This window comes from Neoarius graeffei, chromosome 10 (genome assembly GCF_027579695.1).
Source record: "Neoarius graeffei isolate fNeoGra1 chromosome 10, fNeoGra1.pri, whole genome shotgun sequence".
NCBI lineage: Eukaryota > Metazoa > Chordata > Actinopteri > Siluriformes > Ariidae > Neoarius > Neoarius graeffei.
In genome coordinates this window covers 16,980,961-17,006,725 of record NC_083578.1, presented here as the reverse complement: position 1 = coordinate 17,006,725, position 25,765 = coordinate 16,980,961, and the positions used below count along the sequence as shown (strand labels likewise).

General features: G+C 42.6%; 1 protein-coding gene across 4 annotated transcripts in view; it reads left to right on the top strand.

Annotated features, from left to right (window-relative positions):
* The window catches only part of LOC132892888 (glycerol-3-phosphate acyltransferase 4-like), a 49,794-nt gene extending 24,248 nt beyond the window's left edge, over positions 1-25,546 (top strand). For 2 of the 4 annotated variants that reach the window (XM_060931376.1, XM_060931374.1), the window contains 7 exons: positions 3,400-3,493; positions 3,607-3,722; positions 8,046-8,101; positions 8,241-8,326; positions 8,442-8,570; positions 18,761-18,840; positions 23,522-25,546. In XM_060931376.1, the coding sequence (XP_060787359.1) occupies positions 3,400-3,493; positions 3,607-3,722; positions 8,046-8,101; positions 8,241-8,326; positions 8,442-8,570; positions 18,761-18,840; positions 23,522-23,630 (670 nt within the window). In that variant the 3' untranslated portion in view covers positions 23,631-25,546. Of the gene's footprint in view, positions 1-3,399; positions 3,494-3,606; positions 3,723-8,045; positions 8,102-8,240; positions 8,327-8,441; positions 8,571-13,949; positions 13,995-18,760; positions 18,841-23,521 lie in introns of those variants that run through there. The other 2 variants (XM_060931377.1, XM_060931375.1) reach the window with 2 other exon arrangements.
* Positions 25,547-25,765: the final 219 nt, after the last annotated feature.

Genomic DNA, 25,765 nt, shown 5'->3' with positions numbered 1-25,765 from the left:
TGAGCAACTAGAATCCTACATTAGACAAGAATGGGTTAACATTCCTATCCCTAAACTTGAGCAACTTGTCTCCTCAGTCCCCAGACGTTTACAGACTGTTGTAAAGAGAAAAGGGGATGTCTCACAGTGGTAAACATGGCCTTGTCCCAACTTTTTTGAGATGTGTTGTTGTCATGAAATTTAAAATCACCCAATTTTTCTCTTTAAATGATACATTTTCTCAGTTTAAACATTTGATATGTCATCTATGTTCTATTCTGAATAAAATATGGAATTTTGAAACTTCCACATCATTACATTCCATTTTTATTTACAATTTATACTTTGTCCCAACTTTTTTGGAATCGGGGTTGTATATTTAATGCACATTGGAACAAATCTTTTCACAAGCATTTCTTTTCTAGTTTTATCCTGTGTAATCACTTGTTCAGCTTGAGCCGTGACACTTCTGCATAGTCTCTATGTCTGATCTAATTTGGTCAGTGTTTTGTTTTAATTAAATTGATTCAGTGCAGCTGGGATTGAATTAGTGTCCACGCAGCAGTGGATGTCTCTGTTTGGCGTTACTGACTTGAATCAGATTCCAGGTCTCTGAATTATTGATTTCCTTTTATCTGTGCTTTTCTGAGGAAGTAACTGTCAGATGGCTCCCTAGATATCGCCTCGCTGGCTCAGCAACCAGTCAACAGTTAACACACCCCAACGTGAAAATGCATTCAAGTTTCTTACTAGCAACATGATAGTCATAGATGCTGGAATATTTATTGGTAGAGTATCAGACATGCAGAATTGTCCCAGACTTCGTCAGGATTTGGTCAAATAAAAAGAGCTGGTGTAAAAAAGATAATCACTAGCTGATTATAGTGAATGGGCTAGTTCATCAAATCAAAGTCCCTCCTGTACCAGGACCTGGTCTTCCCAGGCAGTCTCCCATCCCAGTACTAACCAGTGGGCTAGCTCATCAAATCAAAGTCCCTCCTGCACCAGGACCTGGTCTTCCCAGGCAGTCTCCCATCCCAGTACTAACCAGTCTTTTGAGGCGCATTTGGCAGCGCCGATCTCAGTCTTAGTAACCCTCGGCCTCTCACCGATTATATAGCTAGGGTTACAGTGGGTGGCTGGTCCTCTGGTAACCATGAGAGTTTGACTCCCTACTCACATCTCTATTGCAGCATGCCTCGCCAGATGGCAGTAGCTACCATTTTTATGATGGTCTTTGGTATGACCTGCCCACGAGCAGAACTCATGAGCTCCCAGTCAAGAAGCAGACATGCTAACCACTAGGCCAGCTCGCAGTGGGCTAGCGCATCATTTATCATTTACTATCTTGCCACCAACTAGAGAGCAATTAAAAAATTCTTACTCCATCAATCCTGAATCCTTTTTCCTTTCATAATGTAGTATCGCATCTGTTCTCTTGTTCCTGTTTTTCATTTTACTCTCCCAAAGGGGTAGGCGATCTGGCATTCTTATTTATATCATGGATGATTTTAGTTTGGCATGTGATCTGCTTTTCAAAGGAATTGTACAAATAAATAAACTGAAATAGCACTTGGAGAGCACAGACCTCCACCAAGGCCAATCTTGCAAAGTTAGCAAAAGTGAAACTCAATTCATGTGACTCAGATCTGCTTGAGAATTGAATGGGTTCTTCCTTGGCCCATGCTAAACCCTTCCACCAAGTTTCATGGAAATCGGGTCGGTTGGTTTTGCACAATCCTGCTTATAGCTAGATAAACAAGCAAGCAAACCGCACCAAAAACATAATCTCCTTGGGGAGGTAATAACAGCACTGTCCAAATTTCTTACTCCACATGAACTAAGCAATGGTGTGATTGGTTGTGATACAATTTTAGGATGATGCTCAGTAGACACTCTATGCATTTTGAGGTGTGTAAACAGAACACAGCACGACTGACAAAGAATAGCGGCAAGTGGACCAACATCCTTGAAGTGTCAACGCAGCGGAAATACAAATCACTTCCGGTCAGAGCTTTCAGAATAAATTCAGAGCAAAAACAGGATGCAGAGACATACGAGTTGGGTTTTAGCCTTGAGTTAAAGTGACAGGTTTTGTATACAGGAAACCGTATGCACAACTAATCATGTGATCACATGAATCCAGCTATATCTGTGGGGAGAATTGTGATTCCGATCATGGATCGTGATTCTATCCTGAAAGATCGTCATGGGATCTTTTGCCCAGATTGCCCACCCAATCTCTCACAATCTCTTATGATCTTTCTTTCCTGATTGGCTGGGGCTCCTGCCTGTCACCATCTTGCTGGACTTTGTTCATGCCTAAAATTGAGGTGTGAGGTTGACAGGATCATCAGCAGCTCATCAGGCATATCAGATTTGCATCATGGCATACTTTTGATTTGATTAAATTATTTGATCAATAAACTATTTAATCTGTAACAACAACAACAACAACAAATAGATAGATATTGTGACTAAAGCCACAGTGATTTGTGCTAGCTCTTACAAACTGGGATGTCTGGTCACCGTACCCTATGGATCCAGAACGGTAAGAGATAGAGAATGATGCTTAGTGAGGGGGGAAAAAAGCCTGTTTTACATAGTTCGTTCTGGTTCAGTGATCCAGATCAGCACCAAAAGTCATAGCAACTTAATTCAGCCCAGAGGTATTCTTCATGTGAAAGTTGGTGATGATTTGTTGAAAACTGAAGGAGAAATAAGTGATTGAAAAAAATCCCGTCTTTCATGGATCAGGCCAGTTCCATGATCCAGATCAGCACCAAAAGTCATAGCAACTTAAATCAGCCCAGAGGTATTCTTCATGTGAAAGTTGGTGATGATTTGTTGAAAATTGAGGGAGAAATAGCATCCTAAAAATGTTAGAAGAACAACAACAGCAACAATAATAATAAGAAAAATAAAGTAGAAAGATCCTGAGTAACAATTTGCGCCAGCGTTGCTAGTGCAAATAAGAAACTCCGTATTGTACCTTTTAATTTTAATTATGCACAGCTATTATTATATTATAGCCACCCATCATTATTGTAATCTTTCTTGCAATACACATGCAATCTGACAATAAAAGCTTTATTGTTGATACATGTAGTAACAGAGCTATGAAGCTATCTGGTAGAACTGACCAGCTGTGTCGCAAAGATGTTTAGCAACTTGTTTAGCAACTGTTTAGCAACTTGTGCTAGCATACAAGCTATGAGAGGAATTCTCCTGAGCTGTCTCTGCCAGACACCATGTTCAGCAGACGGCTTTTTATTTATAGAATATAGTTAGAGACACATTAGAGCGGCATTGCAGTCTTAAAATCATTTGCTCAAATCTTGATGTCCTCAATGGGTTTTCTGTGTGTGTGTGTGTGTGTGTGTGTGTGTGTGTGTGTGTGTGTGTGTGGACATCATTCAGTGAGAATAAGCCTAAGAACGGAGGAATCTGTGTTGCCAACCACACGTCACCCATTGATGTCCTCATACTAGCTAGTGACGGCTGTTACGCAATGGTAAGAGTCTGTGTGTGGTGCGTGTGTGTGGTGCATATATGCCTATTTGCATGCACAAGTTTTTTAATGGTGCAATTCCCAGATGTAATAATACAGTAGTCTCTGTGTCTTAGGTAGGACAGATCCATGGAGGTCTGATGGGAGTCATTCAGAGGTCTATGGTGAGGGCTTGTCCACACATCTGGTTTGAACGCTCTGAAGTCAAAGACCGCCATCTTGTGGCCGAAAGGTAATACTGCAACACAACTGCTGCCTCCATAGTGCAGTAGAGCAAACAGTGTGTTCACGTTGGAACATTCAGTGGAATAAGTGAAGCATATGCTTATTCAACTGCGATGACCTGGCGACTTGCCCAAGGTGTACCCCGCCTCTCGCCCATATTCAGCTGGGATAGGCTCCAGCTTGCCTGCAACCTTGCACAGGATAAGCGGCTACAGATAATGGATGGATATTCTTATTCAAACATGGAAAGCATTCTGCTTTAACAACAGTCTTGTAGTGAAAGTGAAACTCTGCTACTATGGCTCTCTGGCACTGTGGCACTAAATCACTCAGGCACTTGGACCCTGAGGTACTCTTACATTGAGATACAGTGACACCGTGGCAATGAGGCTCTTCTACACTGAGACATTGTGAGTCATTGGGGCAATGTGGCAATAATGTGGAAATTTGGCACAGGGGTGCACTGATATTCTGACAGTCCGACACTGTGCCACTGTCTTCGCAATCGTTTATTTAAACAAGGATACAGGTCACTGTATCCTTGTTTAAATAAACTATTTATTTATTTTAAACGTTTATTTAAACGTGCAAAAGCCCCAGAGCCGACAAAGGAGGTCCGGAGCTAGCATACAGGGACGAGGTGGAGCGGCTGTCAGAGTGGTGCAAAGTCAATAATATGCTCCTCAATACCACCAAAACAAAGGAGCTGGTTATTGACTTTAGGAAAAACAAAGCTGACATCCAGCCACTCATCATCAATGGGGCCTATGTGGAGAGGGTCCCGGTGTTCAGGTTTCTCGGCATTGAGCTGGAGAACGACCTAACCTGGAGTGCCAACACCAAGGAGCTGCTGAAGAAGGCGCAGCAGAGACTGTACTTTCTGAGAATCCTCAGAAAGAACTGCCTCCCCCAAAATCTGCTCCGGGCCTTCTATCACTGCTCCATAGAGCGTGTGCTCACGTACGGACTGTGTGTATGGTCCAGCAGCTGCACATCCTCAGAAGAGAGGAAGGCGCTCCACAGGGTCGTTAGGGCAGCAGAGAAAACAATAGGCTGCCCCCTCCCTACCCTGGAACAGATTTACACCTCCAGATGCCGCAGGAAAGCAATGGACATTTCAAAAGACTCTTCACACCCCGGTCATTGTCTCTTCCAGCTTTTGCCATCAGGCAAGAGATACAGAGCAATGAAAACCAGGACAAACCGCCTAAAAACAGTTTTTATTCCAAAGCTTTAAACTCAAATGTGCAATAGAACTATTCTTGGCCAATGTGCAATTTGTGCTATGGGTGGCACGGTGGTGTAGTGGTTAGCGCTGTTGCCTCACAGCAAGAAGGTCCAGGTTCGAGCCCCGTGGCCGGCGAGGGCCTTTCTGTGCGGAGTTTGCATGTTCTCCCCGTGTCCGCGTGGGTTTCCTCCGGGTGCTCCGGTTTCCCCCAGTCCAAAGACATGCAGGTTAGGTTAACTGGTGGCTCTAAATTGACCGTAGGTGTGAATGGTTGTCTGTGTCTATGGTGGGGTTTACATTAGGCCGTATCAGCGGATCATCAGATTAAAGTTTTTAAAACGATTAGCGTGCACACAGCAACGCCAATACACGATTCGCGTGCACACAGCAACGCCAATACACGGATACGCTCGGCTCCGCAGGCATCCTGCGCTCCAAATCACTCCGCCCTGAACAGCGAGTGCCCTCTGGAGGGTGCGCACTCCGGCCCTGCGCAGCTCACAGAGCGCGCGAGTGAAGTGCACAAGCTGTGATTCGGGACTGAGCCGCTGTGTGTGTGATCTCAGTGCATATCGGGCATGCGCGTCACTTACCACTTGCAAGTGGAAGGATGGCAAGCCTAAAGACAATCATAACTACACAATGGGCAGTATTTGCATCAGTATTTGCAGTATTTTCATACTTTTATACTCTTTAATGAAAGGTGATACAAGGCGGAAGTCCGCGCCGTTTTTCAGCAGTCGCGTCACATGACCAACGCCAGCGAATCAGGAAGGTGGATGTCACAGTGACGTTGTCCAATGACGACGCCAGCTAGAGCTCAGCACAGCGTATCCCCGTATTCTCAATGTTTACACAGCACCGGACCAGACACAATCTGGATTGAATACGTGAACCCTGGCGGATTCCCGTTTCCCGGCGTTTCCAGGCGTTTTAATGTAAACAGACAGTGCATCCGCGAAGAAAACGAGACAGATATGGTCTAATGTAAACTTGGCCTATGTGTCAGCCCTGTGATGACCTGGCGACTTGTCCAGGGTGTACCCCGCCTTTCGCCCGTAGTCAGCTGGGATAGGCTCCAGCTTGCCTGCGACCCTGTAGAACAGGATAAAGCGGCTAGAGATAATGAGATGAGATTCTGTTGATACCGTTTTACCAGTGCAACTCTGTATACTTTACTATTTATTTTTATACTTTATTTGTTCTCCCCTTTTTTTCTTTCCCCTCTTTTTTTTCTTTCTATAACTCATAATGAGTCAACAGCACCTTCAATTTCGTTGTACCTTTGGAAAAGTGACAGTGACAATAAAGACTTTACCTCTTATCTCCCTCTCTCACACTGGAGCGAAACAAGTCCTACAAAATTCCCAAGTACTTGAATTTCTTGGTGTGTGAGTACGTACCTGAATGTCAACCTCAGTGCCAGATTGCATCAGTGCCATAGTGCCAGAGTGACACCCTAGCTCAGTGCCATTGTATGTGAGTGTCAGATTTCCTCAGTGCACAGAGTGACACAGTGCCTCAGTCCAACAGTACCCTAGTCCCACAGTCCCAGAGTGCTTTAGTGACAAATTGTCACAGTTCCAGAGTGACACCATACCTCAGTGCCACAGTCCCACAGTGTCACAGTGCAGGAGCACGTCACTGTCTCAGTGCCACATTACCCGAGTGCCACAGTGCAAGGGCGTCTTATTGTCTTAGTGCTACAATGTCTCAGTGCCACAGTGCCTCATTACCATAGTACCGCAGTGCGGCAGAACCACAGTTCCAAAGTGACACCATACCTGAGTGCCAGACTGTGGCAGTGCCAGAGTGCCACAGTACCTCAGTGTCACAGTGCAAAAGCACGTCAGTGTCACAGTGCAACAGGGCCTTAGTGCAAGAGTGCCTCAGTGCCACATTAACTGAGTGCCAGAGTGCCATACTACTTTAGTGCCACAGTGCAAGGATGCCTCATTGTCTCAGTTTGACAGTGCCTCAGAACCAAAGTGCCATAGCACCGGAGTGCCTTAGTGCAACAGTGTCGCTGTACTTCAGTCCAACAGTACCTTAGTGCCTCAGTGCCAAAGTACCTCACTGCCACAGTGCCAGACAACCACTATACCTTTGTGCCAGAGTACCATGGTACCTCAGTGCTACAGTACCTCACTGCCAGTGTACCACTGTACCTCAGTGCTACAATACCTCACTTCTACGGTGTCAGAATGCCTCTGTACCTCAGCGCTACAGTACTTCACTGGCACAGTGCCAGAGAACCACAGTACCTCACTTCCACAGTGTCAGAATACCATTGTACCTCAGTGCTACAATACCTCACTACCACTGTGCCAGAATCCCACTGTACCTCAGTGCTACAGTACCTCACTGCTAGTGCCAGAGTACTGCTGTACCTCAGTGCTACAATGCCTCACTGCCACAGTGCCAGAGTAGCACTGTACCTCAGTGCTAGAGTACCTCACTGCCACAATGTCAGAGTAGAACTGTACCTCAGTGCTACAGTACCTCACTGCCACTGTGCAAAAATGCCTCAGTGACACATTACCTCAGACACAGACTGCCTCAATACCTGTGTCAGAGTGCCTTAGTGTCTCAGATCCAAAGAGCAACAGAACCTTTGTATCAGAATGCCAGAGTACCTGAGAGCCTCAGTGCCAGAGTGCCACAGTATCGCAGTGCCACAGTGCCCGAGTGACTAAAGTGGGTTTATTGCTTTTGCATTTACGTAAAGCTAAAGTGTTCTTCGAAATTCTCTGCAGCAAATCTGATTACCATAGATTTGTGAATCATGCTAATGTTAGCTCATAGAATACAACTGCACCTCTGCCAGGTTCAAATCCCACACTCATTTATCTCTTTTTGTTCACAGTGCCGTTTTAAACTATGAGACAGAACCATGCCATTGCTGAGAATAGCTATCCACAGCTCTTTTAAGACATTGCTGTGTTCTGCTACTTTATCCATGGTACCGAAATACCGTCTTCTCTATTATCAAAGGGTTATACTAAATAGACGCGACCTAAAATGTGCATGAAAACAGATGGCTGGACATGTTTTGAGTGTGTATGTATAGTTTTAATATAAATCGATACAATTTCATTACAGGTTGAGTGATCATGTCGAGGACAAAAGCAAACTCCCAATCCTCATCTTTCCCGAAGGTGAGTTTATGAATTTGCAGAATTAGAACCTGGCATGTGTGAACCACTGTTACATTCTCAGGACATCTTTATATGAGCTTCGTATGGGATTTTTGCTGTTTGGTGCGATTCAGCTGCATTTGTTGAACTTTGTTTATAGGTACCTGCATCAATAACACGTCTGTGATGATGTTTAAGAAGGGAAGCTTTGAAATTGCTTCAACAATCTACCCAGTGGCCATCAAGGTTTGTATCTCTATAGCTTGCAGATGCGGGAAAACCCGACTAAATATGCGCACTGTCTTTACACATCAATAACAATAATACTTTCCAAGTTATTATCCGATATTGCTTTGTGCAGTATGACCCTCGCTTTGGGGACGCCTTCTGGAACAGCAGCAAGTTCGGCATGGTGAATTACCTCCTCCACATGATGAGCAGCTGGGCCATTGTATGCAGCGTGTGGTACCTCCCCCCCATGAGCCGACAGGTGAGCAACAACACACTCCGATTCAGGACGTACTAACTTGCATAGCAAGCCCATTCTTTGCATCAATGCTTCTGGTACTCAAATCAGAGCTTTGAGCCCGACTCCTTCTACCACATGTTGGAAACTGAGGTCCAGCTTTGCATGGAAACAATGCAAATGTGTCTACTGGTGCTAATACATCTTCAACTCGGCGCATAGGAAACATAAACAAATTATATATAGCCACACCAGCCAAATCACTGGGTCATGAAAGGGCTTCACTTTGAATGTCATCTGAGAGTCCTGATGGAAAAACCTCCGCGGATTCAGCTTTCATCTTTGGCTGGTGATTTTCCAAATGCTCCTTGTGTTCCTTTGTGTGGAAATAGGAAACCATAAATAAAGTTCTTGTCATTTATGGCATACTTTAGTTCCATATTTGTTCTATCTATAGGACTTATGCTGCCTTCAAGTCTCATCTCATCATCTCTAGCCGTTTTATCCTTCTACAGGGTCGCAGGCAAGCTGGAGCCTATCCCAGCTGACTACGGGCGAAAGGCGGGGTACACCCTGGACAAGTCGCCAGGTCATCACAGGGCTGACACATAGACACAGACAACCATTCACACTCACACCTACGGTCAATTTAGAGTCACCAGTTAACCTAACCTGCATGTCTTTGGACTGTGGGGGAAACCGGAGCACCCGGAGGAAACCCACGCGGACACGGGGAGAACATGCAAACTCCGCACAGAAAGGCCCTCGCCGGCCCCGGGGCTCGAACCCAGGACCTTCTTGCTGTGAGGCGACAGCGCTAACCACTACACCACCGTGCCGCCCCCTGCCTTCAAGTCCTGTCAGAAAATCATAATTATGAGGTGAAATGGAATTTTTCTATGAGCCCTGACTTTCCAAGTTGGTGGTGTGTCAATGTGTAGTATGAATGTGACTGAGAAGATTTAATGATAATTATTTACAATACCAGTCAAAAGTTTGTACACCCCTACCCTACTCATTCATAGGTTTTTCTGTCCTGGACCATTTTCTACATTGTAGAACAACACTGAAGACATCAAAACTATGAAGTAACATATGGAACATGTATGGAATTATTCTATCCATATTCACTGGATATGAGCAATCATGCGCTCCGATTGGCTACTCTACTACAAGGATATCAGCTTAATATACCGTGAGTAGAGAAAAACAAAATGGTGGAGCATTTTGCTGAACCAACCGAGGACGAAATAAAAACTCTACTTGAAAACAAAACCTCCAAAAATACAAAAAAAGTAACAAAATATGGAATGAAAGTATTTGATGGTAAGAACATATCTGTTTTTATTTTTCGAGAATTATTATTATAGCATTTTTTACAAATGTACTCCTGTCATTTCGCCGGTTTGTTTACATTCTAAGCAGAAATAATTTTGTTGGATGTTTTGTATAAAGTTTATATTTATTGAATTTGCAAAAAATACAAATAAAAATGCTCTGTTTCTCAAAAATCCAGTGAATGTGGATAGAATAAAACAGTTATTCCACTCAATCTCATCGTACATGGCTTATAGCCAAATCAGTGCTACACACCTCGGCTACTAGCTCATGTACGACTCAATTTCATGGAATAATTGTTAATTATGTGGTAAACAAAAAAAGTGTTCAAAAAACAACAAAATGTTTCATAATTTAGATTCTTCAAAGTAGCCACCGTTTATCTTGATGCTTTGCACACTGTTGGCATTATCTTAACCAGCTTCATGAGGTAGTCACCTGGAATGCTTTTCAATTAACAGGTGCCTCGTCAAAAGTTAATTCGTGGACGAGTTTCTTTCCTTCTCAATGCGTTTGAGATCAAACAGTAAATAATAAAAATACAGTAAATAGTCCTCTTCGACAACTGTAGTAATCCATATTATGTCAAGAACCGAACAACTAATTAAAGAGAAACGACAGCCATCATTACTTTAAGACATGAAGTGTCTCTTAATTAAGGAAAATAAAGAAAAAAAATTGAATTACAAGATCCAACCGTTTTGTCCAACCAGAACCATTTTACACACTAACAAACAACAACTTCCAAGGTGTCTTGAAAGCAGCATTATAGTGCACTATTTGAGTTCAATGCTGTGTAGTCAGCAAGTATAGTTAATATTAAGTCTTTCAGGATTAGTAAGTTGAAGGTGGCACGTGGTTCTTATGTTACCAAATTGAATAACAAAAAGAAGAAAAAAGATTACTGTGTACAAAAGCTTTGACATCAGTAATGTAATTGGAATCTATTATTATGACTTCTTTACACAATTTTCTTTTTGTATAGTTTACATGATATGAACTCGGTATAAAACTACAGTTAGGTCCATAAATATTTGGACAGAGACAACATTTTTCTAATTTTGGTTCTGTACATTACCACAATGAATTTTGAACAAAACAATTCAGATGCAGTTGAAGTTCAGACTTTCAGCTTTAATTCAGTGGGTTGAACAAAATGATTGCATAAAAATGTGAGGAACTAAAGCATTTTTTAAACACAATCCCTTCATTTCAGGGGCTCAAAAGTAATTGGACAAATTAAATAATTGTAAATAAAATGTTCATTTCTAATACTTGTTTGAAAACCCTTTGTTGGCAATGACTGCCTGAAGTCTTGAACTCATGGACATCACCAGACGCTGTGTTTCCTCCTTTTTAATGCTCTGCCAGGCCTTTACTGCAGCGGTTTTCAGTTGCTGTTTGTTTGTGGGCCTTTCTGTCTGAAGTTTAGTCTTTAACAAGTCAAATGCATGCTCAATTGGGTTGAGATCAGGTGACTGACTTGGCCATTCAAGAATATTTCACTTCTTTGCTTTAATAAACTCCTGGGTTGCTTTGGCTTTATGTTTTGGGTCATTGTCCATCTGTATTATGAAACGCCGACCAGTCAGTTTGGCTGCATTTGGCTGGATTTGAGCACACAGTATGTCTCTGAATACCTCAGAATTCCTCCGGCTGCTTCTGTCCTGTGTCACATCATCAATAAACACTAGTGACCCAGTGCCACTGGCAGCCATGCATGCCCAAGCCATCACACTGCTTCCGCCGTGTTTTACAGATGATATGGTATGCTTTGGATCATGAGCTGTACCATGCCTTCACCATACTTTTTTCTTGCCATCATTCTGGTAGAGGTTGATCTTGGTTTCATTTGTCCAAAGAATGTTCTTCCAGAACTGTGCTGGCTTGTTTAGATGTTTTTTAGCAAAGTCCAATCTAGCCTTTTTATTCTTGAGGCTTATGAGTGGCTTGCACCGTGCAGTGAACCCTCTGTATTTACTTTCATGCAGTCTTCTCTTTATGGTAGATTTGGATATTGATACACCTACCTCCTGGAGAGTGTTGTTCACTTGGTTGGCTGTTGTGAAAGGGTTTCTCTTCACCATGGAAATTATTCTGCGATCATCCACCACTGTTGTCTTCTGTGGGCGTCCAGGTCTTTTTGCATTGATGAGTTCACCAGTGCTGTCTTTCTTTCTCAGGATGTACCAAACTGTAGATTTTGCCACTCCTAATATCGTAGCAATTTCTCGGATGTTTTTTTTTCTGTTTTCGCAGCTTAAGGATGGCTTGTTTCACCTGCATGGAGAGCTCCTTTGACCGCATGTTTTCTTCACAGCAAAATCTTCCAAATGCAAGCACCACACCTCAAATCAACTCCAGGCCTTTTATCTGCTTAATTGAGAATGACATAACGAAGGAATTGCCCACACCTGCCCATGAAATAGCCTTTGAGTCAATTGTCCAATTACTTTTGGTCCCTTTAAAAACAGGGTGGCACATGTTAAGGAGCTGAAACTCCTAAACCCTTCATCCAGTTTTAATGTGGATACCCTCAAATGAAAGCTGAAAGTCTGGACTTTGTCCATGTCCATTATATAACTATAACTTGAATATGTTTCAGTAAACAGGTAAAAAAAGAAAATTTGTGTCAGTGTCCAAATATATATGGACCTAACTGTAGATAGAAACTGTGACTACAGTCACACTAATTTGCGCTAGCTGACCTTTGTCAATTGATGGTCAAGGAAAAGTTGCGCCCTGCTGTCCTGAACAAAATTAAAAAAAAATTTTTTTTGAAAAAATCATGAAAATTGACAGAGTTATAAGTGAATGAAAAAAGCCTGTTTTTCATGGATCATTCTGGTTTGGTGATCCAGATCAGCACCAAAAGTCATATCAATGTAATTCAGCCCAGACGTATTCTTCATGTGAAATTTGGTGCTGATTGGTTAAAACCTGAGGGAAAAATCACATCCCCAAAAAATGTTAGGATAATAAGAAGAAGAAGAGGAAGAAAGTCCAAAGATCTTGAGTGAGAGTAACAATTTGCACTACTGTTGCTTGCGCAAATTAATTATTGGCTTGTTAGTATTTATTTATTTCATTCATGTGCTCGGGTGTGCTGTTATAGGAGAATAATCAATAACAAGTTGGTATGATGTGGCCTGACGTTGTCATCCCCACCTAATCTGCCAGCTTTAACATGATCTTAATTTATTCATGAACAACACATCACAGGCGGCACGGTGGTGTAGTGGTTAGCACTGTCACCTCACAGCAAGAAGGTTCTGGATTCAAGCCCAACGACTGATGGGGGGCCTTTCTGTGTGGAATTTGCATGTTCTCCCTGTGTCTGTGTGGGTTTCCTTCAGGTGCTCAAAATCATGCAGATTAGGCTAATTGGTGGCTCTAAATTGACCGTAGGTGTGAATGTGAATGGTTGTTTGTCTCTATGTGTCAGCCCTGCGATGATCTGGCGACTTGTCCAGAGTGTACCCCGCCTCTCACCCATAGTCAGCTGGGATAGGCCCCAGCTTGCCTGCGACCCTGCACAGGATAAGCGGTTACGGATAATGGATGGACAACATGTCACACATTTAATCCATTTCTAGGTGCTTTTCATGTTGTGGAACATCTCCAAGACAAAGTTATTACTTACATTACAGTAGCTTTGAACAGTCGTTCCCTCAACCCTTAACCACTTCCTTTTTTTTTTTTTTTTACTCTCTCTTAAAGTTCATAAGACAAAAAAAAAAAAAAAACTTGTCAGTGGATGTTATGCTACTGAGAAACCACAAACCCAACACTGTCTTAGTGACTTCGACATGTCGGAAAACTTTCAATTTTGGTATAAAATGCTGATAGTGGAGACTCCTTGCAATATAAAAATGTCTCCTACCGGAAAACATCATGTCAATGATTGATTGCATTATTTATATTCTTTTATAGGGAGCAACCACCAAGCAAGGATGTTAATATAACTTGCTTGCTTAAGCCTGTGGTTCCAAAGAGGACCATAGACCACTGACAATCTTCCCCCACTCTGTCTTGTTCTGTGCTTCTTTCTCCAACTGCTTCTAGGTGTAGCCAGCTGTCTGGATCTCTGCTGTTGTGTTACGTCTCCAGGTATTCCAGGGGCAACCTCCCTTTCTTTTCCCTTGGGGTTCCACTGTAATGCCTGTCTTGTGATGTTGGTCCTAGGTTTCCATAGGGTATGGCCAATCCACCCCATTTTCTTCACTGTATTTGGGTTACCATGGGTGTTTCTTTTGTTCTTGTCAGCAACTCTTGATTGATAATCTCTTCCACCATATCCTTAGGATAACCATGAGTTGGCCTAGTAGTTAGTGTGTCCACCTCTCGACCGGAAGGTCATGAGTTCTACTTGCGGGTGGGTCATACCAAAGACCATCGTAAAAATGGTACCTACTGCCATCTGGCAAGGCACGCTGTGATACAGATGTGAGTAGGAAGCCAAACTCTTGTGGTTACCAGAGGACTAGCCCCCCACCTAGCTATATAATAGGTGAGAGACTAAGGGCTAAAAGAGCTGGGTAGTACTGGGACAGTAGACTGCCTGGGAAGACCAGATCCTGGTGTGGGAGGGACTTTGACTTGATATCCTTAGGATCCTATGTAGGCATCTGTTGACAAAAGCCTGGCTCTTCTTTAGGAGCGTTTTCATTGTTCACCAAGTTTCTGCCTTGTACAACAAAACTGATTTTATGTTTGAGTTGAAGATCTGCAGTTTTGTGGAGGTCGAGATGTTGCGTGCCTTCCACACGCTACCCAGCAATACAAAGGCTGTCCTGGCTTTTCCCATTCTGGCTCTTGTGTCCTTTTCTGTTCCTCCTGTGCTGTCTATGATGCTGCCAAGGTAGGTGAAATCCTTGACTTCCTCTCTGATGTTCCCCTTTATCTTCACTGGCTCTCTGTTGGTGTTACCTATCAGCACCTTGGTTTTGTTGATACTGATGCTGATGTGGCATATCCATCCAGTAGATCTACCTTGTCTTGCATCTGTTTGTAGGTGTGTGACAGCAGAGCAATGTCATCCACAAAATCATGGTCATCCAGCTAATATAAAAGTCTAAGTCTAAAGTCCTTCCCATGCCAGGACCTGGTCTTCCCAGGCAGTCTCCCGTCCTAGTACTAACCAGGCCCTTAAGGCGCATTGGGTGGCGCCAATTTCCATTTCCGTAACCCCCGGCCATGCAGCTAGGGTTACAGTGGGTGGCTAGTCCTCTAGTAACCGCGAGAGGACTGGTAACTTGCAGCGTGCCTTGCCAGACAACAGTAGATACCATTTTTATAATGGTCTTTGGTATGACCCAACCACAACTCACGATCTCACGATCGAGCGGCGGACACACTAACCACTAGGCCAGATCGCAGTAGAGTTAATATAAGCTAGTGTAAAAATGTCAGAGCTGCTGTTTGAGAAAATGTCGAAAGGTCACCTTCTGACCATTTGACCTTCAGATTCGAGAATTCCACAGTGCTGTGGTATAAACCTAATTAGGAATTTGAAAAATGAACTTGATGGCCCATAATGTGCATGTGCATTTATTTCCATGGTCTTTTTTAAAGGGTTGTTCTTTATTAAGAACAATGAACAAATGACTTTGACCTGAAAAAAAGGATCAGAGTTTAGTGTGAGTGTCTATGCTGTTCTCTGTTTATAGAAACACATCTGAAACCATGACGGGTTTGGCGTTGTGAGGACATTTGCTGGCAGTCAATTGAAAATGTGGATGTGTTCGTGTTTTCCTTTATATACAGTGTGTTTAGGTCATCTGGCCATAAGGCTGATGAGTTGTTGCCGTGGCGTCCGTCCGTCGTCCACAATTCAGTTAAATTGTATCTCCTCCGTCAGTTCTCCACGGATTTCCGTTCCGACTGTTTTGTTTGAAAGAACTCATCATTCCGCACAAAACTTGGTCACTGTTTTGACAAATTTTTTGCTGAGTTAGTAATTAGGCCAAATTAATGAATATCCCAGGCCTCTCACTGGAATTTTATTTCCTCTCTGATTTCTCATCCGATTTCAGTTCTGATCAATGTTTTGGGTAGATCTTTGCTCTGGGAACAAAATTTAGTCCTTTGTTGATTTTCCTGTTGTGAACAATTTGCCGTGGAGATTGGTCCTCTGTCACATTGTCACATTTCAGTTCTGCCTGATGTTTTGGTAGGCATGGTTGTTTTGATGGCAGGCCAGATGAGTGACTACGTCCTTGGCAGAGCATTTTTTAAGGATTTTCCACTAGGAGACCAACTGGTCTGGGCAATACAATCACAGGCCCCAGAGTCCATGCGGCTGCACCGCTGCGGCATATTCTGTGATGCAAATTGCCGCATTACGAATCCTCGTTTCAGCCAGCATAATATCAACATAGTTAATGCAGTGCCAAGTTACCATAACTTCATCATAAGTATGGTAAAATACTAGAATTACACTATGAGTTTAAGGTATTGTTTTATCAACTTTCATAATATTATGTATTTTAAAGGTCCCATGGCATGAAAATTTCACTTTCTGAGGTTTTTTAACGTTAAAATGAGTTCCTCTGACCTTCTTAAGTCACCCCAGTGGCTAGAAATTTCATAATGTGTAAACCAAACTATGCCCAACATTTGAGAATGGCGCGTCAAAACGGCGCGTTGATAAGCTCTTCCCTTTACTACGTCAGCAAGGGAGATGATCCCCACGCCCCCCCTCTGGATTCCTACCCACTGTATGGATTGCCCCGCCCAGTTGTAGTGAGGAGACCATAGAGGACACAACAGCGTGGCATCACCTAAGCGAGCGAAACATGGAAATTGTGCTGTACATGGATGTGACAACACAGAAAGGAGTCTGTTTTTACTGCCGACGGGAGAGCCCCTGAAGACGCAGTGGCTTAATTTTATTTACTTCAATAATACGCCGTCGAGTCTACCTAAGACGGTGTATGTTTGTTGGAAGCATTTTCCTGAGGAATGTTTCCACAACTTGGGACAGTACAGGGCAGGTTTTGCACATCAACTGTCACTGAAGCCTGGGTCCGTACCAAGCATCCCTGCTGCATCAGCAGCAAACACCGAACAAGTAAGTGTATAACTGGTCGTTTTGCCGTGTTTTAAAATCGGTGCGTTAGCCTAGCAATGGCTACATTAGCTGTGCAGCTAACCGCTTCCTGCAGTTAGCCAGGTACTCTGCGCTACAAAACTAAAGAGCATGCAGCATGCTCTGTTAAACTGAGTTTAGTCTGGAAATTGACTGTAACTTATGAGCTTATGTTTGACTATTGCTCCGCAATGCATGTCTTCTGTTGGATAAGCGCTATGTTGCTGTAGTTGCTGCTTCTATCCTCTTTGGTTATGGAGTGCGTGTTCAAGCCTAGGGTATTATACGTTCGTAAACTACCACTCCGAACACTCTCACTCTCTGTTCTCTGTCACGTTGAGTTTACGAAAGGAGTCCAAGGGAGAACGGGGTTTTGTCTTAGCAGCGTGGCTACAGGCACTGATAGCAGCGAGTGTGTGTGCGCAGCTTGGTCAAGCCCCTCCCCCTCCCCCCATGGCCCGCCCCCACCCTCTACCCTTCCCCGCCTCCTGCTTCTCATTAGCAAAACGACACACTGGGAAAAGCGCTGAAATGGGGCTTTCTCCCAGGAGGCTATATTTACAGTATGTGCCGAGGGTTCATTTCGAGAAAGGCTGCGGATATAACATCCAGAAGCCTCCACGAGCCCGTTTAAAGCATCAACAAACCACCATGCCATGGGACCTTTAAGAAACAGTGAAAAATAAGAAAATCTTCAATTTTATTGCTCAGTGTGAAACATAGTATAAAATAACTGTATATTTAGTCTATAATTTGGAAATTGGAACAGTCTTGACAACCCAACTTCAATATTTCTTAAACATTCCAATCCAAAGAAAACAGTCTTATGAATTTGAACCAGCAATTCAAGCATCTCCCATAATCCCATTTCAGTTTTACCTTTCAGCATCAATCTAACATAACTTGGTTTAAAATTTGGTCTCCCAGTGAAGCTGGTTTGGCATTGACTAGGAGACCAAATCTGGCCACTGGGAGACCATTTGGTCTCCCAGTAACTATGTTAAAAAATGCTCTGGTCCTTGGCGTTCTGGTTTTTTTTTTTACACACAGACCTGGTTTTTCTCATCTCATCTCATTATCTCTGGCCGCTTTATCCTTCTACAGGGTCGCAGGCAAGCTGGAGCCTATCCCAGCTGACTACGGGTGAAAGGCGGGGTACACCCTGGACAAGTCGCCAGGTCATCACAGGGCTGACACATAGACACAGACAACCATTCACACTCTCATTCACACCTACGGTCAATTTAGAGTCACCAGTTAACCTAACCTGCATGTCTTTGGACTGTGGGGGAAACCGGAGCACCCGGAGGAAACCCACGCGGACACGGGGAGAACATGCAAACTCCACACAGAAAGGCCCTCGCCGGCCCTGGGGCTCGAACCCAGGACCTTCTTGCTGTGAGGCGACAGCGCTAACCACTACACCACCGTGCCGCCCACCTGGTTTTTGTTTCAGTAAAACTAAAATTAATGTCAGTGTTTGGAGGTGAGGTGAAGGATAGGAGTAGAGAAGTAGTGGCAATTTTCTGCAAAAGTAGTAATTCAGTGGAAAATATAGTCCTACAGTAGTGTGTGTGTGTGTGTGTGTGTGTGTGTGTGTGTGTGTGTGAACTCCAGTCACCCTGACTGAACTGGCAATAACAGGAAAAGGTTTGATTATGACAGACGCTTGCAGATGGAAGTCCTCTCTTTCTCTTTCAAACTGTCACACAAACGAGCCTGAACACTTGACACCTTATAAACGGCGCAAATGTTTTCAGCTCGCCTTTTGGGTTTGTGTTAACAGGAAGACGAGGACGCTGTGCAGTTCGCTAATCGGGTTAAAGCAGCTATTGCCAGACAGGGTGGCCTTGTGGACCTACTATGGTAAGTAAGCATTAGCTTCAGAAATCTATACGTCTGACCAAAACACACCCGGATATCACGATTGTTTTGTGACTGTGGTTGATTTGTTAACGATCCCAAAAACAAACTCTATTCGTCTTAAAGCTGAAACTGACATTTTGTGGAAATGTCCAATAAGACAACTGCAACATGACAGATGTCACATCTGCACACACACATTGACTAACAAAATATCTCACACCAGAGACAAGCATCAAATCAGTGAGTCAGTTGGCGTATGAGATTTAACTTGTTGAGGATAATACAGACTAATTTTAAAAAAAAAAAGAAAAGAAAAAAACAACAACTCAACCTCGTACTGTATTAATTTACATGTTTCAAACACATAGTGATTTATAGTGTCTTGCAAAAGTATTCATTCGCCCTTGGTGTTTGTCCTGTTTTGTCGCATTACCAGCTGGAATTAAAATGGATTTTTGGAGGGTTTGCACCATTTGATTTACACAACATGCCTACCACTTTAAAGGTGCAAATTGTTGTTTTATTGTGGCACAAACAATAATTAAGATGAAAAACAGAAATCTGGAGTGTGCATAGGTATTCACCCCCCCAGTCAATACTTTGTAGAGTCACCTTTTGCTGCAGTTACAGCTGCAAGTCTCTTGGGGTATGTCTCTATTAGCTTAGCATATCTAGCCACTGGGATTTTTGCCCATTCCTCAAGGCAAAACTGCTCCAACTCCTTCAAGTTAGATGGGTTGTGTTGGTGTACAGCAATCTTCAAGTTACGCCACAGATTCTCAATTGGATTGAGGGCTTTGATTAGGCCATTCCAAGACATTTAAATGTTTCCTTTTATACCACTCCAGTGTAGCTTTAGGGTCATTGTCCTGCTGGAACGTGAACCTTCATCCCAGTCTCAAACCTCTGGCTGACTCAAACAGGTTTTCCTCCAGAATTGCCCTGTATTTAGTGCCATCCATCTTTCCTTCAGTCCTGACCAGCTTTCCTGTCCCTGCAGATGAAAAACATCCCCACAGCATGATGCTGCCACCACCATGCTTCACTGTAGGAATGGTGTTCTCAGGGTGTTGGGTTTGTGCCACACATGGCGTTTCCCATGATGGCCAAAAAGATCAATTTTAGTCTCATTTGACCAGAGAATCTTCTTCCATGTGTTTGGGGAGTCTGCCATATGCTGTTGGGCAAACTCCAAACGTGTTTCCTTAAGCAATGACTCTTTTTCTGGCCACTCTTCCATAAAGCCCCGCTCTGTGGAGTGTACGGCTTAAAGTAGTCGTATGGACAGATACTCCCATCTCCGCTGTGGATCTTTGCAGCTCCTTCAGTGTTTTCTTTGGTGTCTTTGTTGCATCTCTGATTAATGCCCTCCTTGCCCAGTCTGTAAGTTTTGGTGGGTGGCCTTCTCTTGTCAGGTTTGCAGTGGTACCATATTCTTTCCATTTTGCTATAATGGATTTAATGGTGCTCCGTGGGATATTCAAAGTTTGGGATATTTTTTATAACCCAACCCTGATCTATACTTCTCCACAACTTTGTCTCTAACCTGTTTGGAGGCTCCTTGGTTTTCATGTTGCTTGCTTAGTCGTGTTGCAGAGTCAGGGTCCTTCCAGAACAGGTTGGTTTATACAGACATCATGTGACAGATCATGTGACAGATCATGTGACACTTTGATTGCACACAGGTGGATCTTAATCAACTAATTATGTGACTTATGAAGTGAACTGGTTGGACCAGCTCTTATTTAGGGGTTTCATACAAAAGGGGGTGAGTACCTATGCACACTCCAGATTGCTGGTTTTTTTTTTCCATCTTATTGTTTGTGTCACAATAAAACAACAATGTGCACCTGGGGCGGCACGGTGGTGTAGTGGTTAGCACGGTTGCCTCACAGCAAGAAGGTTCCGGGTTCAAACCCAGCGGCTGGCGGGGGCCTTTCTGTGTGGAGTTTGCATGTTCTCGTGTCTGCGTGGGTTTCCTCTGGGTGCTCCGGTTTCCCCCACAATTCAAAGACATGCAGTTAGGTTGATGTGGGGCGGCCTTGGGCTGAGGTGCCCTTGAGCAAGGTACCTGCTCCCTGGGTGCTCTGGTGTGGCTGCCCACTGCTCTGAGTGTCTGTATGTTCACTGCTTCAGATGGGTTAAATGCAGAGGATGAATTTCACTGTGCTTGAAGTGTGCATTTGATGAATAAAGTATGCAAAATTCTCTTTAAAGTGGTAGGCATGTTGTGTAAATCAAATGGTGCTAACCCTCCAAAAATCCATTTTAATTCCAGCTTGTAATGTAACAAAACATGACAAACACCAAGGGGGATGAATACTTTTGCAAGACACTGTATCAGACTTATAGATGTGACATTAAAAAGAAACTTTTTTACATACCCTGGTTAAAACTACATGTGTTTGTGACCAAGGTAAATCATGTCAGATGTTTTTCCACTTTTATTGTGATATAGCAACTGATAAAATTCAAGTAAAAACAAACAGAGCGTTTTCTGGGGAAAAAACATACAACAGCCTGGTTGCACAATTGTCAACACTCCTTAACTAATACTTCGTTAAAGTACCGTGAGCTTGTAATGCAGCACTCAGCCTACCAACTTAGCATGTCTTTATATGGCAAATGTGTTCCACTCGTCCTTGCAGAAGTGCTCCCGGTCTGTCAGATTATGAGGCGATCCTGAGTGCACAGCCCTGTTCAAGTCATCCCACAGGTTTTTAATAGAGGCTTTGCACTGCCACGTGACCCCATAGCAACAGTAACTAGGGCGCCATGACGGGGCATGCTTGTAGTGCTTCATTCAGCCGAGTTAGTTGTTCATGATCAGTATGGGAAGATTTTGCTGCATTTTTGGATGTGCAAATTATTTTGAATGGAACAAAAGACATCAAGTTTTTTTTAATTTACCAAAAGTAATTCATCATCGGGGAAAAAACAAGAGAAATTTCAAACATAGAAGGGGAAAAAACATTCAGCAGGACTCAGTGTCGAAAGGAGAGGCCAAAAACCCTGATTTGAGCACAATTAGCACGCTGTTTTCACAGAGACTTTGTGAAGTATTCTGTCACGTATGCGGCAGTAGACGGGTCTAAGTACAGGAAGAGTGTTTATTAAAAAGTTAATGCTGGCTAAAACAGAAAGGTGTCTGTTCTGGAACTAAAAAACAAGTAATGGAAACACATGGGGAAGTCATGGCCTAATGTTTAGAGAAGCGGCTTTGGGACCAAAAGGCTGCCGGTTCGATTCCCTGGACCAGCAGGAATGGCTGAAGTGCCCTTGAGTAAGGCACCTAACCTCCAACTGCTCCCCAGGCTGCTCTGGGTATGTTGTACATCGCTCTGGATAAGAGCGTCTACTAAATGCCTGTAATGTAACATGAACAAGAGTGCTCTGAGACCACAATATCCCCCGCTGGCAACCATACCATAACTCTGGTAAAATGTGACCGAATTGAACGAAATTGCAATATGCGTATTACCGACATATAACAAAGAATCCTGTCAAGTTTTGTGAAATTCCTCCACAGAGGAGTTGATTTCAGAAGGTGAGTACCCTTCCCGGGACGGACGGACAGACGGATATCGCCACGACATAATCCCAACTTCAGGCCTTTTGGCCAGCGGGGGGGGGTAAAAATTGTGAGGGAAGTTGATTTCAGAAAGCAAGCACAGCTTGATGAAATTGCCAAAGTACAAGTTTGTTAATAATCAAGGGCATAACTCTGGTAAAATCTGCCCAAATTAAACGAAATTTCAATATGCGTATAACTGTCATATAACAAAGCCTTTTGCCAAGTTTCGTGAAATTCCTCCACAAATCGTGAGAGGAGTTGATTTCAGAAGAACGTACACCCTCATGAAATTGTCAAAGTGCAAATTATTTAATCAAGGGTCAAAACTCTGGTAAAATTTTCACAAACGAAATTAAATTGCAATATACGTATTACCGTCATATAACAAGGCCTTTAGCCAAGCTTTGAGAAATTCGTCCAACAATTGTGAGAGGAGTTGATGTCAGAAGGCAAGCATACCTTCATGAAATTGTGAAAGTACAAGGATGTTAATCAAGGGCTACGACTCTGGTAAAATGCGACTGAATTGAACAAAATTACAATATGCGTACTACCGACATATAACAATGCTTTTTGCCAAGTTTGGTGAAATTCCTCCAAAAATTGTGAGAGGAGTTGATTTCAGAAGGAAAACACACTCTCATGAAATTGTTGAATTATAATTTTGTTAATTAAGGGCTGTAACTCTGGTAAAATGTGACCAAATTTAACGAAATTACAATATGCGTATTACTGCCATATAACAAAGAATCCGGCCAAGTTTCGTGAAATTCCTCCAAAAATTGTGAGAGAAGTTGATTTCAAAAGGTGAGTACCCTTCCCGGGACGGATGGACGGACGGAAATCGCCACGACATAATCCCAACTTCAGGCCTTTCGGCCAGCAGGGCATAATTAAAAAAAAAAATTTAAATATTAAAAAAAAACACTCGCATGAGATGGTTCTTCAGACGATTTGACAAAGAAATATTCTGCAATTTTGTGTTTTCCCAGCTATCATATCCACTTTTTCAGTTGCGTGTTACTGACACCTGTGTCCTGAATATCTGAACTGATTTTTATTTTATTTATTTTTATTTACTCCACTGCACCATGTGTTTGTCTTTAGGGACGGAGGCTTAAAACGCAGCAAAGTGAAAGAGTCCTTTAAAGAAGAGCAACAGAAACTGTACAGCATGATTTTGGTGGGAACTCACGAAGACCGCAGTCGCTCATGAGGAATGAAAGCTGACTGAGGTGACTGGACAGGAAAGAAATTGAATCTCTGAATCTTAAAAAAAACATCAGGATTGTGTCATGAGCCACATCTTGCATCTGCTGGTGGTAGAATGGATTGATTTTCAGTCGTCAGTTCCTTCACTTATTATGTTTGAGCCACCAAACACAGCATGATGTTGCGGAGTAATTTAATACCATGGCCACTTTGTACGGTCTCTAAGCGCACATTCTCGAAGACAAACTGGTGGCTATCAACACTCTCGAAAACAACAGTGTAACAGCAGGATGTTGGATATTGTTGTTGTTTTAAGCTTTGTGAATCCATTATTATTATTATTATTATTATTATTATTATTATTATTATTATTAATCTTATGTTATAATCAGTTTTTTTTCCCTTTATCTCTGCTGTGTGACTATATCTGTCCTGTACATGTTTACAGGAAAAAAACCAAACTCAAATAGGTCCTTAATTATAGCTAAGGCAAATTAGCTAGTACGTTATAATAATTCACAGTTATTCCACGAAATCGAGTCATACATGAGCTGATGGCCTCATCGGCTATGTGCGGCGAGATTGAGTGGAATAACTGTTTTATTCTATCCACATTCACTGGATTTTGAGAAACAGAGTATTTTTATTTTTTGCAAATTCGATAAATAAAAACTTTTATACAAAACGTCTGACAAAATCAGTTCCACTTAGAATGTAAACAAACCAGCGAAATGACAGGAGCAATTTGTGAAAAATGTGAAAATAATAATTCTTGAAAAATAAAAAAGATACGTTCTTACCATCAGATACTTTCATTTCATGTTTTGTTGCTTTTTTGTGTATTTTTTTGGGGTTATTTTCTTCTTCAGGTTTTTTTTTTGGTGGTTGGCAAACCAACTTAAAGGTGCATTACTGCCACTGACTGGGCTGGAGTGTGGAACAGAAGATATTGGGGGGGGGGGACTGAACTATATTCTTTTAGTTATTTCTGTTTCTTTTAAATACCTGATCATTTTGGGGTTTTGTTTTCGAGTAGAGTTTTTATTTCGTCCTCGGTTGGTTCAGTAACACGCTCCGCCATTTTGTTTTTCTCTACTTACGGGATATGAGCTGATAGCCTAGTAGTAGAGTAGCCAATCAGACCGTGTGATTGCTCATATCCAGTGAACGTGGATAGAATAATGCAATTTATACCACAGTGCTGCTAAATTCTCAATTCTGGCCTGAGTTTCCCAAAAGCATTGCAGCACAAAGATCATCATTAAATGGTAGAGCGAGCAGCACAATGAACACTTTCTCTCCTAGTTAAGATGCTCTTAGTGTTAAGAGGCTTTTGGGAAACCCACCCTTGATTGATCCGAAGGTGCTGTTTCATTTTCTACAACAGCAACTCTGACAGACCTTACGGCGGGTTTACAGTATATCAGTGTGCTTGATTTAATACGTTATCGTTTCTATAGTAACAACTCGTTCATAGGGATTTCTACAATGGACGCGCTACATCGTACATCAGAAACATAAAAAAATCTTTTTTGTTGTTTAACAGTTCATCTGGTAACATTTTCTGTAAGGTGGTGTTTAATATTTATGGAAGGGGTCTCTAGGAACAGCCAGGACATTTTTCCACCATGGGAAAGTCTTCAGGACAGAGGACTTTGCCGTTTCTCGGTAACACAGCGAGCTGTGTGTTTGGCTTATTAACGACAAGTGAAAGAAAAAAACAACAACAAAGGCTGGTGAGAGAATTAACGTTCATACTGTAGCTGCTGTATTGTTGCTATAACATAACTTGCGGATATTATTCAACGTTAAACTTAACTCGAAGCATTGTATTGTAATGATCAGCAAATTGCTGTGCTATAAGATGAATAAAACATATCAGGATGTGCTGTGTTAGGAAAAAGTTTAACACTACGTCATTGCAGGATAGTCCCCCCCCCCCCCCCCCCCCCCCGTCATAACAGTAAGCCCTGTTGTGTTTTATTCCTTACTTAACCATTATTCTTGGTTCAAGAACATTTTTGTGAATACTGTTATTACGTTCTCGTTCCCATGGCACGCCTGGAACCATGTCTTCATTTTAGCATTATCTACCCCAGTAAGCACATTTCCATGTCAGAACCCTTGAGATAGTACCAA